The sequence below is a fragment of the Watersipora subatra genome, chromosome 4 (assembly GCF_963576615.1).
Source record: "Watersipora subatra chromosome 4, tzWatSuba1.1, whole genome shotgun sequence".
Taxonomy (NCBI): domain Eukaryota; kingdom Metazoa; phylum Bryozoa; class Gymnolaemata; order Cheilostomatida; family Watersiporidae; genus Watersipora; species Watersipora subatra.
In genome coordinates, this window is record NC_088711.1 from 39017213 (window position 1) to 39031863 (window position 14651).

Below are 14651 nucleotides of genomic sequence, written 5' to 3' on the forward strand. Positions count from 1 at the left end.
GAATATAAATGACTAAGGCTCAGAGTTCCACTTCAGATACCAAATATATTGAAGTTAAGTTCCATGTTTGTTCTGCTGAAGCCTTTATGTATCCTGAGTGGTGTGAAGAATCGGGTTCACTCTAGTGAATCATACAACATTCACTTACTCTCACATATTTCTCTATCCTACTTCTCATTAAAAAGATTTCTACTTTTTTGTGTACAAACATGCACTTAGTCAGCCATTTTGAATGACCAGTTATAAAGTCTCCTTCTTGTGTACACTGTTGCAGTAATTGACTTGAACCATCCGTATCATTGTGGTCATCACATAATATGGCGACTCTATGGTATAGAAATATGTGCACTCAAATAGGTACAATGATTAAAATTTAGTATTTATTTCTTATAAAAGTTTTGGGCATTTCAGTAAATCTAGCAACTGGTTCAGGTGTGTTTAAACTACTGAATAAAAAAACTACATGTATATGTAAGGCCTAACGTCAATACAAAAAGTAATTATAGAACTAAAGCCTAGGTATTTAGTTAAACAAAGTGTGAATATGTAGGACAGTTATTGGCAAGGTCGCATTACACCAGCTAATTGCAAATTTGCTTTTCTGTTGATTTATTTCAACTACATAAAACACTTTTCGCATGATATGTAGTTTGAAAGTTAGAATGGCAAATGTTGTTATATGTTAGATACAAATCAAATTTTTGACCAAAGGCTTTTTTATTACCCTGGCAACGCCGGGTAGCGCAGCTAGTATATAAATAAATATATATATGTATATATTTCTCAAAGTATTTCATCTGTCTATCATTCCAGCAATAATAATTAAAATCTTGATGTTAAGGTTTTGCGTTCCTATGGATTTGAACTCACGACGAATGCATCAGCAAGTTTCTTATCTAGACACTCTTCTATTGAGCTATCACGGCATATTGATCCAAATATCTTCTTACACTGCATACCCCATGCGCATGATAGTTCTTTACAATAGCAATATTACATTTTATCCTACAATATCGCTACTATAAATGTTTTACAACCCTTAGAATCTCTGTTAATTACTTTTCAATGTTTGTTTCAGTTAAACAAGGTTAAACTTATGTTCTTTCATTTCAGATGCCTCATTCATAAAAACTCTGATGTCAAGTGCATGTGGAAACTCAGACCAGCTTAACCATAAACTGGTAGATATTCAAAGTGACTCAGCAATTATCTTAGAGTGGTTTAAAGTTTTAGAAAAATATGATGCTTTAAATTGTATCAATTTTTTATTTCAGTTGAGTCATGCCGTTGCATTATCAACAGCTCGACGAATTTTCATACGTCTCTTTATACCCAGTAAAAACATTATCAGGTTTTTTTGTTGCTATTTGATTGGCAATAAAAACCAAGTCTTGTTTTCTTGTTTATAATATGATTAATAAAACTATGCAGGTATAAATAGAGAGTCATCAGTCTCTGAGTTCAGCTCATCTTCAGCAGCAGTAGTATCCGTAAGTACCCTAGGACATGTTTATTTTGCTAGTATTTAGTTTCGTGAGTAGCACACAGTAAAATTTTGCTGCAACTTAATTTTGCGGCTCTGATGAGTGCGAAAATATAATGATGTGAAAAATGCAGTGGAACAAACAGATTAAATTCCTCGGGTCCAATTCGCTAATAAGAAAAAATTTTAATTTGGGACTAGTTCGTATTTGTAAACCGCCAGTTGAAATGTGTGGGTGAGATCGATAATTCAATCTGATCACTTGCTGCCATTTGTTTCTTGGACTATCAATGACGTCTAGGTCCCTCTCGCCGTGACTTTTACACTCAAGTACCAAAAAGAAAAAAATATGTAGATAACAACCAACTTCACAACCAAAACTGTATTATTTTTTGTTGGTAATAAAGTTCACCACTACAATAATTATTATTCAATTTTATGACTTCACCTACCAGACTTTCCTCCTCATCAGTTACAAATTCGGTGACTAAACTAATATCATCATAATTTGCTTTGCCCTGCTGCTCAGTCAGTGTATTAGCTATAATGAGGTTACCTGAAATTTCCCATTGAGCCCAACCACACACGATAATTACCGGCATTTCTATTATGACGATTTTATTGTGCATATCAATGAATAAAGCTATTTAGCTTCGCGTTTTCGCTCGTTCCTTATGATAGTTTAGTTTCGCTCATGAAATTTTCGCGAAAGGATGACTCCGCGAAAATGCGAAAGTTAGATGACGCAAATACATAAGTGTCCTAGGGTATATAACTTACTGTCAACTACATGTAATACTCAGTAAACTCCGATACTATAACTTACTTATTGTATCATACTACTATAAGTATACTTTATCCACAGTATATATCTGTTTGGACATTAGATAAGTAGCTAAACTGTGGAGAAAAATTAGAATAACAGAAATATTACTGAAAAGTAATAAATTATGTTTCTACAAACTTGATAGATTATTGTACAGAAAAAGTTGATCTAGCTTTAGACATAAATCTAAACTAGAAGAATCTTTTGAATTGCAAAATTGTACTTCATCCGGGTTATCTGACAGTATTGAATGGTTGAGAATCCAACTAAGCACTTCTATTGTATTAGAAGGTTTGCTTCTAATACCTTTGCTTCTAATACCTGTATACATATTACATGTTAGAGCTTTTATAAGTCAAGTGCCTGTATACACTTTGCAGACTATCATTGTCAAGCTAAAAAATGTCAGCCAGAATGAAGTTCATGGTAATCCTTGTGGCACTCTGCCTTGCTCTCCACCAGACAGCAGCTAATTGTTTTAGGTAAGTTTATTCACCACCGTTGTTGCGTTGCTGTCAAAGTTGATAATAGCATTTTATAATACTGTAACAAAATCAGTATTTTGTGTCACATTTGTGCAAATCTTATGTAAAATACACTTTAGGGGTGGATTTAGTAGAAGATTTGAAGACAGATTTGGCCGAGGGTTTGGAGGGGGATTTAAACGAGGTTTACGAGGCGGATCTGGAATAGGTATTGGAGGTGGATTTAGTAGAGAAGGTAGAGGTGAATTCGGCAGAGGTTTTGGAGCTGGATTCAAAAGAGAATTTGGTAAATTATTTGGTAAATATAGATTTATTAGATTTGTAGATTAAATTACCGAAGAATAGGTTTTTATATTTTAAAGCTCCTTACATCAATGAAGACACTAACGATTGAACTTTTTTTTTCAATTCTGCCAGAAAATATGTGTGGTATATAGTTTAATTTATGGCAACTACATACATGTACATGGAACTATTTTCACAAATTAATTATACCTAAGGTGAAATTGAATATTGAAGTGTTAGTGATAGACAGTATCTTATTATACCAATAAAAAAAATAAATAAAATGTGACAACTTTTTAAATGTTTGTGTTTCCACATGACCCTTTCTTTGATTCTATGTCTGACTTTATGACAAAACATAAACTATAAGTACACTCATCTTGTTGCAGATTTGACACAGAGACGACCAACAAACTCTGTAAGTTTGCTAAGTAACTTATGATGTTCATTCAACTCAAGGTTTGATGACTGCCTGCCTTCAAGCTATTAAAAAGATCTCCTACATGATGTCAGATTACATTTATTTTGTTTAATAATCACAAAAGCTTAGTATTCCAATATTTGTAATTATTTTGGTCAAATCAAATTTTTTTAATGGTGGAATAAAATATATTTTCACAAACTATAATTTCTTTGTCATAATCAACAAAGTGAAGTATCAAAAATTACTTGTTAATAAATATATCTCAAATAACATAATAAGTATAAAGTTTCTGCAAACTAGAATGATTTAAAGTCTATTATGTTGATTGAAAGTACAAGTACATTCAATTATATTGTTAAGTTTAAGAATTCTCATGAGAATTACTAAAACTATAGATAGACTCTGAAGTTCTGAACTAGTACTGGTCCTCATCAAAGACTGACTATGGTAAAAGACTAAACCAGTTACTGTTTACCTTGGGTTGTTGACTAAAAACAAAGCATTATGGAAACCAGGTGAGAAAATTAAACTACAGCAAACAGTATAAGTAGTATTCAACTGTGCTGTAGATCCAATTTGGTACAACTAGCATAATAGCCAGTCTTGTTAGCGAATTAGACAGAAACAGGGTACTTGTAAAGCATGTGTTTTTTTTAATGCAGATTTTCCATAATTCAGCAAAATAGTATTAGCTTGTAGTTTAACTGTACATACCATACCAAATAATCCCAAAATAATTTTGCATGCATATAATCGAAAGTATTTTGTAGATAAATTTTGCGCTTTCCATTCGGCAGCCAAAACATCTGATGTCTACAGATGTGTGCTTTACAACAGGCAGAATAAAAATGTCTGGGTGCAAGCAAGATTCCTCCACATAGAAATACCGATATGTTTAATGCTTGTATTTAAAACATGTTACAGACATAGCAGAATCAATTCACCCAGTTTGAATCTGCTTCTATTATCTATTATACATCTATTATACTTCTATTAACTATTATACATCAATTGTGAGTATTTAATAACTAAAGAAACTTTCATACAAATGAAATATGATAACAAATTGGATGGACTCGTAGATAGACAAGATGTTTTCTTTGATGAAAATCCAAAACAAAATATGTACATATACGTCTTCAAAACAAGTAGTATATTAATTTAAAAAAAACAATGTTTTGTTATTTATTCATTTTTTAAACCCTATGTGTCAAACTCGCGGCCGCCGTCCATATCCGGCCCTTCTTGTAATCATATTTGGCCCGGAAGATCATTTCACATCATTGTTATTACTGGCCCATCAATATGAAACTATGAAATATCAACATCAGCTGTTGCTGCATACTTCTCGGGTCAATTAAGTCTAGCTATTACAAGATATTATGAAGATAGCCGTTAAGCCGTGGTCACACGATAGCATGTGACCAGGTGATCAGTTCACATGTGACCATGTGAACTTTAGCCTGATGAGCACCTGCTGTCCATCCTGAGAATCTCCACTTCACAGGACATTACACTAAACGTAAATATACTTGTTGCCAAAACAGATACTATGTATCCGGCTTCGTTCAGAGAATATAATCAAATCATAGTCACAAAAGCAGACTACTGAATGATATAAATTGTTATTGATGAAAAGCACACATTTTATGTATATTTCCAGGTTTTGTAGCATGTTCATATTTCTAACTTGTATAATTTTGACAGAATATATTTTTAAGGAGTGCAAAATCTTTTGGGATATTTAAGTTTATCTTTTATATACATTGACATAGGAGCAAAGGAGTTTGAATTTTATTTTTAACAAGCCACTTTATATAGAGCAAAAAATTAAATAGAAGCAATTTGAGGTTTAAGTTTGTTTTAGAATAACATTCCTGTTGGTTTTTATTCATATTTTATGTTCCAAAAACATTTAGTTTTAGTGTATTAAATAAATATTTATTCTGTTCGACCTGCAACTCAAAGTATGTTTTGAATTTTGGCCCTTTGTACGAATGAGTTTGGCATCCCTGAATTTTGAACTGATAAAAAGTGATCAAAGTTAATGAGTTCAATGTTTGATATATAACAGTTTTGCAAATCAAAGTGTTACAGTGTACTATTAAACAGCATTGTATTGTTATTATTGTTCGGTCACATATTTAACATTCAATTTGTGTTTAGATCTATAGAATGATAAAAGGGTCAATTGATGTCTTACAATGAGTTATACTGGCATATGGGTGTTTGGAACATTCCAGAAGGTTCACACAAACACATCCTTAGTTTCTGACACTACATATATCATCTTAATCTCTGTCACATTACCAGAAGCTATTAATTGCATACACCAGAGGGTAAGACACAGCAGTTCAGTTACAAATGGTCTCTAGATCTATACTGAATAGTTACTTGACATACTTCACTTATTTACTTGATGTTACTGGTTTTTATACATTTTCAAATTTTGAGATTGTTCTGATGGGCTGTATGACATTTTCATACATGAGGAGATATTTTAGAAAATACTTGCTAATAGAACTGTTTTGCTGTTTTGGTTTGTATTTTTAAGAGTTATGTTCTTTTTGTAGGAAGTTTCAAATGGCAAGACCAGAGTGTCTAACTTTTATTCAGTTACAACTTAATACATACCTACATATACTTATTGCAATATCAGTGTAGATCTATATATATATTTATACTTGTTTATATATACCTGTATTTGCCTATATCACTATATTATACCTATTTCTACTTATATATGTGTATATACATATATATAACGGCATATGCCTATATTTGTACTAATATATACCTATTTATACATTTATACGTCTGCATATACCAGTATATACCTATAGACATTATATAGCTATGGACACTATATAGCTATAGACAATATATACCTATATACATTGTAAACCTATACGTGGCTGCATCTTAACTTCAAATGTAGTGAAACATTTACAGGTATGATTTTTAGACCCCTTGTATAAGACACACCACAAACTTTTAAACACAGTTTTATAATCCCAGGTGCAGCTTATATGCAATGATTTACATTAACTAGCATATTTGACTTAAGCAATCTACCAAATATATCAGTTGTTGGTGATAACAGAAATGCTGTATCATTGTATGCAGCCATTTTGCTAAACACTGACTGTCAATCACCGATTGTATAATCATTGATGAAATTTTACTTGGTGTTTTTGAGTTCCTACTTCACAAGCCATGCAAGTGTAACCTTCAGAACCATTCTGCTGCATTCCACTGCATTTCACCACTTCCTCTACTGAATAAGGCGTCTTACATCCTGAAACAAAATTACAGCTGAATCATGAGCTGCAACTAAAATGGTAAACTCTGAAATCTGGCAGATGGGTCATTAATCAGCACTTTTACTATAACATGTGCGCTCTAAGATTGTAACTCTGAGGTGTTTTAATAGCACAAAATTCCATAATTCAGTGTTTAAAATTTTGTCTTGCAATATTATATGTTTACTTTGTTAATCACTTTAAGATAGATCAATTTATAAAATAATACATTTTTATAATTTTATTCAATCTTAATTAATTATGTAGTTAGAATTTTTGCTTTACCTGGTAAATTTAATTGAAATTACAAAGAATGTAGTCCTATCTAATATGGTTTTGAATTTGATTTGGAAAATTGAAAAAAAAGTTTAGTTTTAGATTTAACAAAGCAAAGAAACAGAATTTTAATAGAGTCAATATTAAATTACTAGCGATTATAACAGTGCAATTTTTAAGGCTAAAATAGAAACGCTCATGAGCTAAGTCTGATGGTTGTACACTATTAAGTAACACAAGTTTTATAGAGACATATTAGTAAGTCAATCATGCATATACAGATGCCATAGTTTTGAAATTACATATATTTATTCTTGTCAAAAGAGGAAAGCCCTATGTAGTTTATACAACTGAATGAAATCTTTTAGCAGCAACACATAACATTTCTTGTTTTAAAATTACTTAGCTAAATTATTAGCATTTTGTGTGTGAGCATGTGTGTCTGTGAAAGCAATTTTTCAAAGATCAAGTAAGATGTCTGCTTAGCTTAATGCAAGATGAGGTGGTGAGTGTTTTTAAGAACATTACTACAAAAACAATGGTACTGTGATTTTGGTGGGTCATGTCCGAGTCCAGTAAAAGGGAACCTCGACGACTGAGACTAGAGGCTATGCCCAGTTGCAGAGAAGAATTTAAGGTTGGCTGTAATTTTTGTCATCACCATTCGCTTTTTTGGGAATTGAGCCACAACTGTATAAGAAACTTAACATTAAATATAACATTATATTTATATATTTTTACTATGGATTTTTAGTCTTGTTAGTGTGGCTAATGAGCAGATATAACTATAGCTATATAAATAATTACAAAAAATAGTAATACATCTAAACAAAATTATTTTATAATAATAAGTATTAATGCAGTTTGAATTAACTTTAGAAATGCGCCAATGCTAAAAACAATTTAATCAACAATAAGACGCCAGAATATATTTGATACTTGTACCTACGTAATGAAATCATTAGTCATGGTCACTGTCATGTGACATCTCAGGCACTTGATTTCATTCATTGATTTGCGTTTAGTTGACGCAAAAACTGCAGCTGCATTCTAGGGGCTAGTTTCCAAAGTTAGCAACCAAAATGCTTGGGATTTAAGTGTGGCATCGTAGTTTATCCTTCTCAGTGACAACTGTTACAAAATGTGTTTGCTAACTTGGTACTCGGTTAATTGTAGAGCAATTTGCTGAAGGCATGATGCATGCCTCCAATGAAAACACTCATTGGCGGTTTCTATCTCATTATGTCATTGGCATGTGTGTGACAACTAACACTAGACTTGGCGAATGACTCACGTAGTTATATTAAATTAAAGGTGTTAAATGACTGGAAAAATAGCACGTTTGGCTCATACAAGCTGTATACTCGTAAATCAAATACAATCATCAAAGTTTGAGATCTGGCTCATACATGGTTTCTATTCGAAGTTTTATAGGATTTACAGTAAATATCTCTATTATTAACAATTATATCAATTGTTAATGGTACACCTGCTACATCTTTTCAAACACATAGCAACACATTTTTTGCTATTAGAATTTTAATATTCTAAAGTTTTCCACAAAAGCAAAAATTATAACTGTATTTGTAGTTTTCTTTTACAGAGGGTCCCAAGATGCATTTGTCTAAAAATGGGAAGACAGATATAATTAACACTTCATCGTATTGGTACACAAGCTAATTGATATTTCCTTAGCTAAAACTACTTGTTTAACTAATCAAGTCTGTAGAATATGTTTAAATGCATTCAAATAAGAGAGGAGTCACCTCCTCTTTGAGTATCAATAGTTTCACAATAGAGACGACAACTTACAATGTTGTGCTCTGTAACGGTCTTTTGATAACTGCCCAATACCTATAGTATATACCCAAGTATACATCGATATCATATAAAAGTTGATAGGTATTTTTAAAAGAAAAATTTCACTATTTCAGGCATTACTCATGTATAAGTAGACCTTTTTATTCCAGAATATTCTAGAATGATTATCGAAGCCGAATTAGTTTTGCTATCTGAAATAAAAACCTAACTTTCCAAATTTAAACTTTGTATTTGATAAGATAAATAAAGTTATTTGACATGTTTAAAAAGAGGTTTGTTATGACTCTGTAGTATCATCTGTGTAATTACTGCAAACAAAAACAAGAATTAAGCATTGCCTGTTCTCCCTCACGCGCTTGCTACTAATTGACTTTTAAACAGACAAAAATGAATAAAATAGTTTATTCGTCTAAAATTTATTCAAGTATACATGTACATGCATTAGACTTTACTTGAAGTTATTCGTTGTAAAGTTTCGCTTAACATTTTTCCAAATAACTTACTTGTTAAACTTAAAAGGAGCTGGCAGCAGTACAGCACAACAATGGGGGCTGCCATGTTACTGTATGATTAAAAGTGTCATCATACGCTTATTTACATGTAACAATTGTTGTATTTTTACTGACAATTGATAGCAATAAATCTGCCAAGTACTTTTAACACGAAGTGCCATATGATGAAATGCCATTATTATGATTTGCACAGCATTGTGTATATTGCATGTATAATAACAGAATTTTCTTTTCCTACTTAGATTCTATTTGACTTGGCAGCAACATGTCCGTAAACATTACTTATGTCTAAGTCAATCCCATAAGTTTTTGACTGAAAATTATTTGTCAGATACTCAACTTAAACAGGATAATATATGGTATTTTAAAATACTTCACCAAGCTGCCGCATATATCTACTATAAAAGTAATTGATGGGTGTTTGGAAAACAAGTTATTATATTTACTACTGCGAGATCATGATGCTTCTTTTTTGTTCATAGTTTGCTTCTGTAGCAATATTGAGAGCTTTAGCAAGGAAGTATAGAAGGACTGTCATGCTAATAAAAAGTCATTTCCCTTGCTGTTTGCAATAATAAAATATACCTGTGTAACAGTGATATTGGACCAGAGCCCCAAAAAGGTGTTGTAAGGAAGCTGAGGGAGAGACTTTGAGCTTGAATTTACCTGGTCATTCTAATCAAATCAGATAGCAGCATTAAATATTCTTCGTTAGGAAGCTATGCTCTATGGAAAATAAAAACATTTTTCATAGAGGCTAAGCATGAGGCTTTGGTAGTGCTGTACTAGTACTAGTACTGTACTAGTACTGTACTAGTACTGTACTAGTACTGTACTAGTACTGTACTAGTACTGTACTAGTACTGTACTAGTACTGTACTAGTACTGTACTAGTACAGTACTAGTACAGTACTAGTACTAGTACTTTACTAGTACTAGTACTAGTACAGTACTAGTACTAGTACAGTACTAGTCAATCTCTGTAGATGGTTATAACAAGTGTTAAGATTTTTTATCAATTTTATTCTGCTTAGTATAAAAGATACATTAATTTTTAAGGCATCTAGTGAATGATCATTAACTGACTTTTTTTAATAGCAAATAATTCAGAATGAGTAAGCTAATTGACCTTTTACCTCTTTATTTTGGCTCTTTATGCATATGTTCACATAGACCTTTAAATTTATTACAACATGAGGGTCAGCAGTACATACGTTGGGTAGGTAAGAACAGTTTAACACTAGCCCTAACTATAGGGGCATTTTAAAAACATGGTTAAATGAGCCTTGATAATTGTTTCTCTAAAATGTGTACACAACATTGTCCTAATATAAGCCAAAATGCTAATCCATTTTAAACGCTAACCTAGAGTGCCTTCGAAAAGTTAACTCGTGATTGGGCAAGAGATAGCATCTCTGTTTTATTACCTTTCTTTATTGACTATTGCTATGTATCTTAAAGGCTATCAAATCCAGACATATTCAACACATTGTAAGATATCAACACATCTTCAAGACATCTAGCCCCTAAGATATCAAGGTAAAACTTGTTTACGTCTTAGTTTTCAGTTTGAATATGACCTTGACACTTTGCGGTGTATGCTCAGAGTTACAGCAGAAAGTTAATAACTAGGTTCGCCGATTAACAATAGGAATTATTTGGTTCGAAGTATGTAAATAGATCAACCTTTGGAGTACTAAAAGTCAATAAGATTGTATCTCTAACTTGTTTTACTTTTGGCATCCTTCTTAGAAAGATAACCAGACAGACTGAGCAAATTGTGTTTTATTTTGGACAGACCAACAACAATTACAACAGAAATTGACATACATGTATATCATAATTACTTCGTTTAGAAGTGTGACTAAAATTTGCTAAAAAGTGTTTGTCAATGTAGAATAGCTAAAGGAAGAATGAGCCAAACATTCCCTTCACTTATAGCACTTGCTCTTCTGCGCAAAGCACTTGCTTTTTGTGCAGAGCACCTGCTGTTCTGTGTAGAGCACCTGGTTGTCTATGCAGAGCAAGTGCTATTCTGTGTAGAGCATGTGCTCTTCTTTTCATAACACCTGCTTTTCTGTGCAGAGCACCGGCTTTTCTCTGTCTTCGTTTATGCTACTCCAACTATTAATGTTATTACTATTCAAGCAATGAAGCCTTTCTTCACTTTGCTTTTCAATTGAGAGTTTTTCCGTAAGTTTTCAGCTATTAATAATCTTTGTCAATTGGAAGTTAGTAAATTGCAGTTTCAACTTGTGTTAATTGCTAACTTAAATTTTCAACCAAATCTTTTGTCATTTGGCAACTATTGAATTTTAAACCAAAACTTTGGACAGCTGGAAATTATCAAAATGATGAATGAATTTTTTTAATAGTGGTATGCCTGGCTTGATTTGTTTTAGCAATACAACCAGATGGATTTGAAAAAATTTTTAGAGTTTACAATTTTCTTATATCAACTTTGTATTTGACTAGTTTTTAGAGAATCTTTGAAAAAATAAGTTTTCCAGCATAAAAGCAAAATTTTTAATAATTAATGTTTCTGAAAACAGTGTTTGCAAAAATGCTCCTTTCTCAATCAAATTTTCATGAAAAATGCAAAACACGTCAAATGTATAATGACAAACCAGGTCATTATTAGTCTATGCCCGCCAATTATTGTGAAACCTTGTGATTCTAATGCAATATAATCAAGTATACAGTGATTTATCTAGGTATGAGCTGTTTTGGTGTTATAACAAAACAAAATCAACAGAGCTGAAAAGCTTCTTCATAATTCACAGTAAAAAAATTTGGCAAAATTTTTGTCTGTTTACTTTTACCATAAATTTGTACATTTGCTCTTCATTTCAAGTTCAAAGAAATTGTACATAATACAAAGATTCATGCAGTATCTCAGCTCTGCAATACATGCCATTATTTTGTTTTAAAAGATGCTCAGCAATAGTCGCTGTCATGAATTGATGCTAAAGTTTGTTTTTACTGTTGGAAAGTTGCCAACATGTAAATGGCAAATGGCAAGTAGCAAATGACGAATAGCAAATGACCATCGGCAGAGCAAATGGAAAATGGCAAGTATATTCAAAGTCATTGTGAAAGTATTTTCATTGCGGACGTGAACGCTGTTTTACATTTACTTGGTTAGTTGGTGCATAAGCTGTCTTTAGAAGCAAGTAATTTATTACTAATGATATTCATAATCTAGCTAGCAGACCTAGCATAATATTTATGCCAACATAATTTTATGGCATGTAATATTTTGCAATTTATATTGTAGTTTTTATCCTAAGTTGAGTGGTTTGCTAAACTAGTATGCTTTAATGCAAAATGAAATGTTTAGGTACAAAACAAAGCAGCAGATGAGTTTATAGCATCATCAAAATCAGATAAGATTTTATTGCAATCAACCAACAATAATAAGCTTTAAATAAAACAAATGAAGGAGTTCAGAAATAATAAGGTTGCCGCCTTGTAAGATATAATAAAAGATAAGGATGGTTCCAGCCCATCAACAAATTTGTAAAATATGGCGCGAGAGAAGACAGGTTGCTTGAGTCAGTGCTAAGTGTCCTCGGAACGGGAATAGGTTCTGATGACTCTGATTATCAGGAGATCTAATCTGCAACAGTTAGAGAGTATGTTATTTATTCTGTCGTTGAAAAGCTGTCTGCTTCAACTGCTCATATGTGATAATATAATGAAGAGCTCAATATGATATCTCAGCCGAAGTTAAATGGCAGGTATGGAAATATTTGACAAAATCAAAACATGTGACTGTTAGTTTATAAAAAAAACAAATCTTCATACTTACATCTTCCGAATCCACCAAATCCACCTCCTCCGATTCCACCGAATCCACCCTGAAATCCGTTTCCAAATCCACCTCCAAATCCACCTCCAAGTCCATTTCCAAATCCACCTCCAAAACCTCCATTACCAAATCCTCCTCCAAAACCTCCATTTCCAAATCCTCCAAAACCTCCATTACCAAATCCTCCTCCAAAACCTCCTCTACCAAATCCTCCTCCAAAACCACCTCTACCAAATCCTCCTCCAAAACCACCTCTACCAAAGCTTCCACCACCTATTCCAATGGATCCACCCCTGAAAAAAATATTTATAAAAACATAATCAAGAAATAATCAATAGACAAACTGGATAGTAGCATCTATAGAAAATAATTACAAAGTAACAACAAGTGCGAGTCTTTAATATTCAATCAAAACAGTAAACAAACATACCCTAATCCACCTGCTACAGAATGATGGATAGCGAGACAGAGAGCCAAGAGAATTGCCAATGACCTCATCATGTTGGTAGATAACTGTTTGGTTTCTCCGAGAAAAAAGTCTGCAAACATCAAAATAATGTCTATCAGTATCAGCCAATAACACTTGAATTCCCTAAAGCTCAATAAACTAAGACTAAAGATTCTCCATAGAACAATGTTTTATTATTTCCAAACAAAATTTATTTAACAAGGTAGACTAAAAATGATCACAATTCCAAACTCAAACTAAGACTTAGCTAAAAGCACAAAGCAAATAAAAATACATTTTTAGTCAATAATCAAGCATTACTTAAGTTGAATGTTAAGGCAAGTTGAACCAAGTAATACAATAAATGTCTTTGTTATGCTCTGCACTTACATATCTTCTTAAAGTTGAAGTGGAAATGAAATCCGTGCCAAGATAATCATTCTTTTATACCTCCATCTCATCATCGATCACTCACTCTGAATCAGCAACAACGCGGTGTTTTGAAGATACTATCAGGGATTAAACAGTTTTATTTAATAAGCAATAAATTAAATGATCTTCTTAATCCAGTGGTGACCAAGCCACTCACAGATGGGCTCTCCAGCTGCATCGATATTTTCCTAGTATCACCTTATTTCAACTCATTTGACCTGGTGAACTCATCATTATATTCTCTTCCAAAATTACCAACCAAAACAAGAGAAAAGGTGCAGAGGTAACAGCGGCTCATTGAACAATAGCATGATTAATTAAGCTACAAGCCAGTGTGAACAGTTGCTAACTCATGAACACTATTTTAGTGAGTCCAACAGGCACTTTTTAGATACACTCCAAATATATTCACAACAATTATTTTTCTGGCGTAAACTTGAAAAAACTTTCTAAGCATTTGAAAAGCTGGTGAACTCATTAGGTCTATCGTTATGTTTATTTTGTCTCTTGTGTATTTGTATGTTCATAACCGCTTGCAAATATCTC

At 32.4% G+C, this 14651-nt stretch overlaps 1 protein-coding gene across 1 annotated transcript; it reads right to left on the reverse strand.

Moving 5' to 3' along the window:
* Positions 1–12790: 12790 nt before the first annotated feature.
* On the reverse strand, positions 12791–14150 carry LOC137394698 (uncharacterized). Its single transcript, XM_068081462.1, has 4 exons — positions 14064–14150; positions 13656–13764; positions 13226–13518; positions 12791–13033 (listed from the first exon to the last, which is right to left on the reverse strand). Exons 2-4 carry the CDS (start codon positions 13724–13726, stop codon positions 13029–13031), a joined length of 369 nt encoding a protein of 122 aa, XP_067937563.1. The 5' UTR covers positions 13727–13764; positions 14064–14150; the 3' UTR covers positions 12791–13028.
* Between the last annotated feature and the right edge of the window lie 501 nt (positions 14151–14651).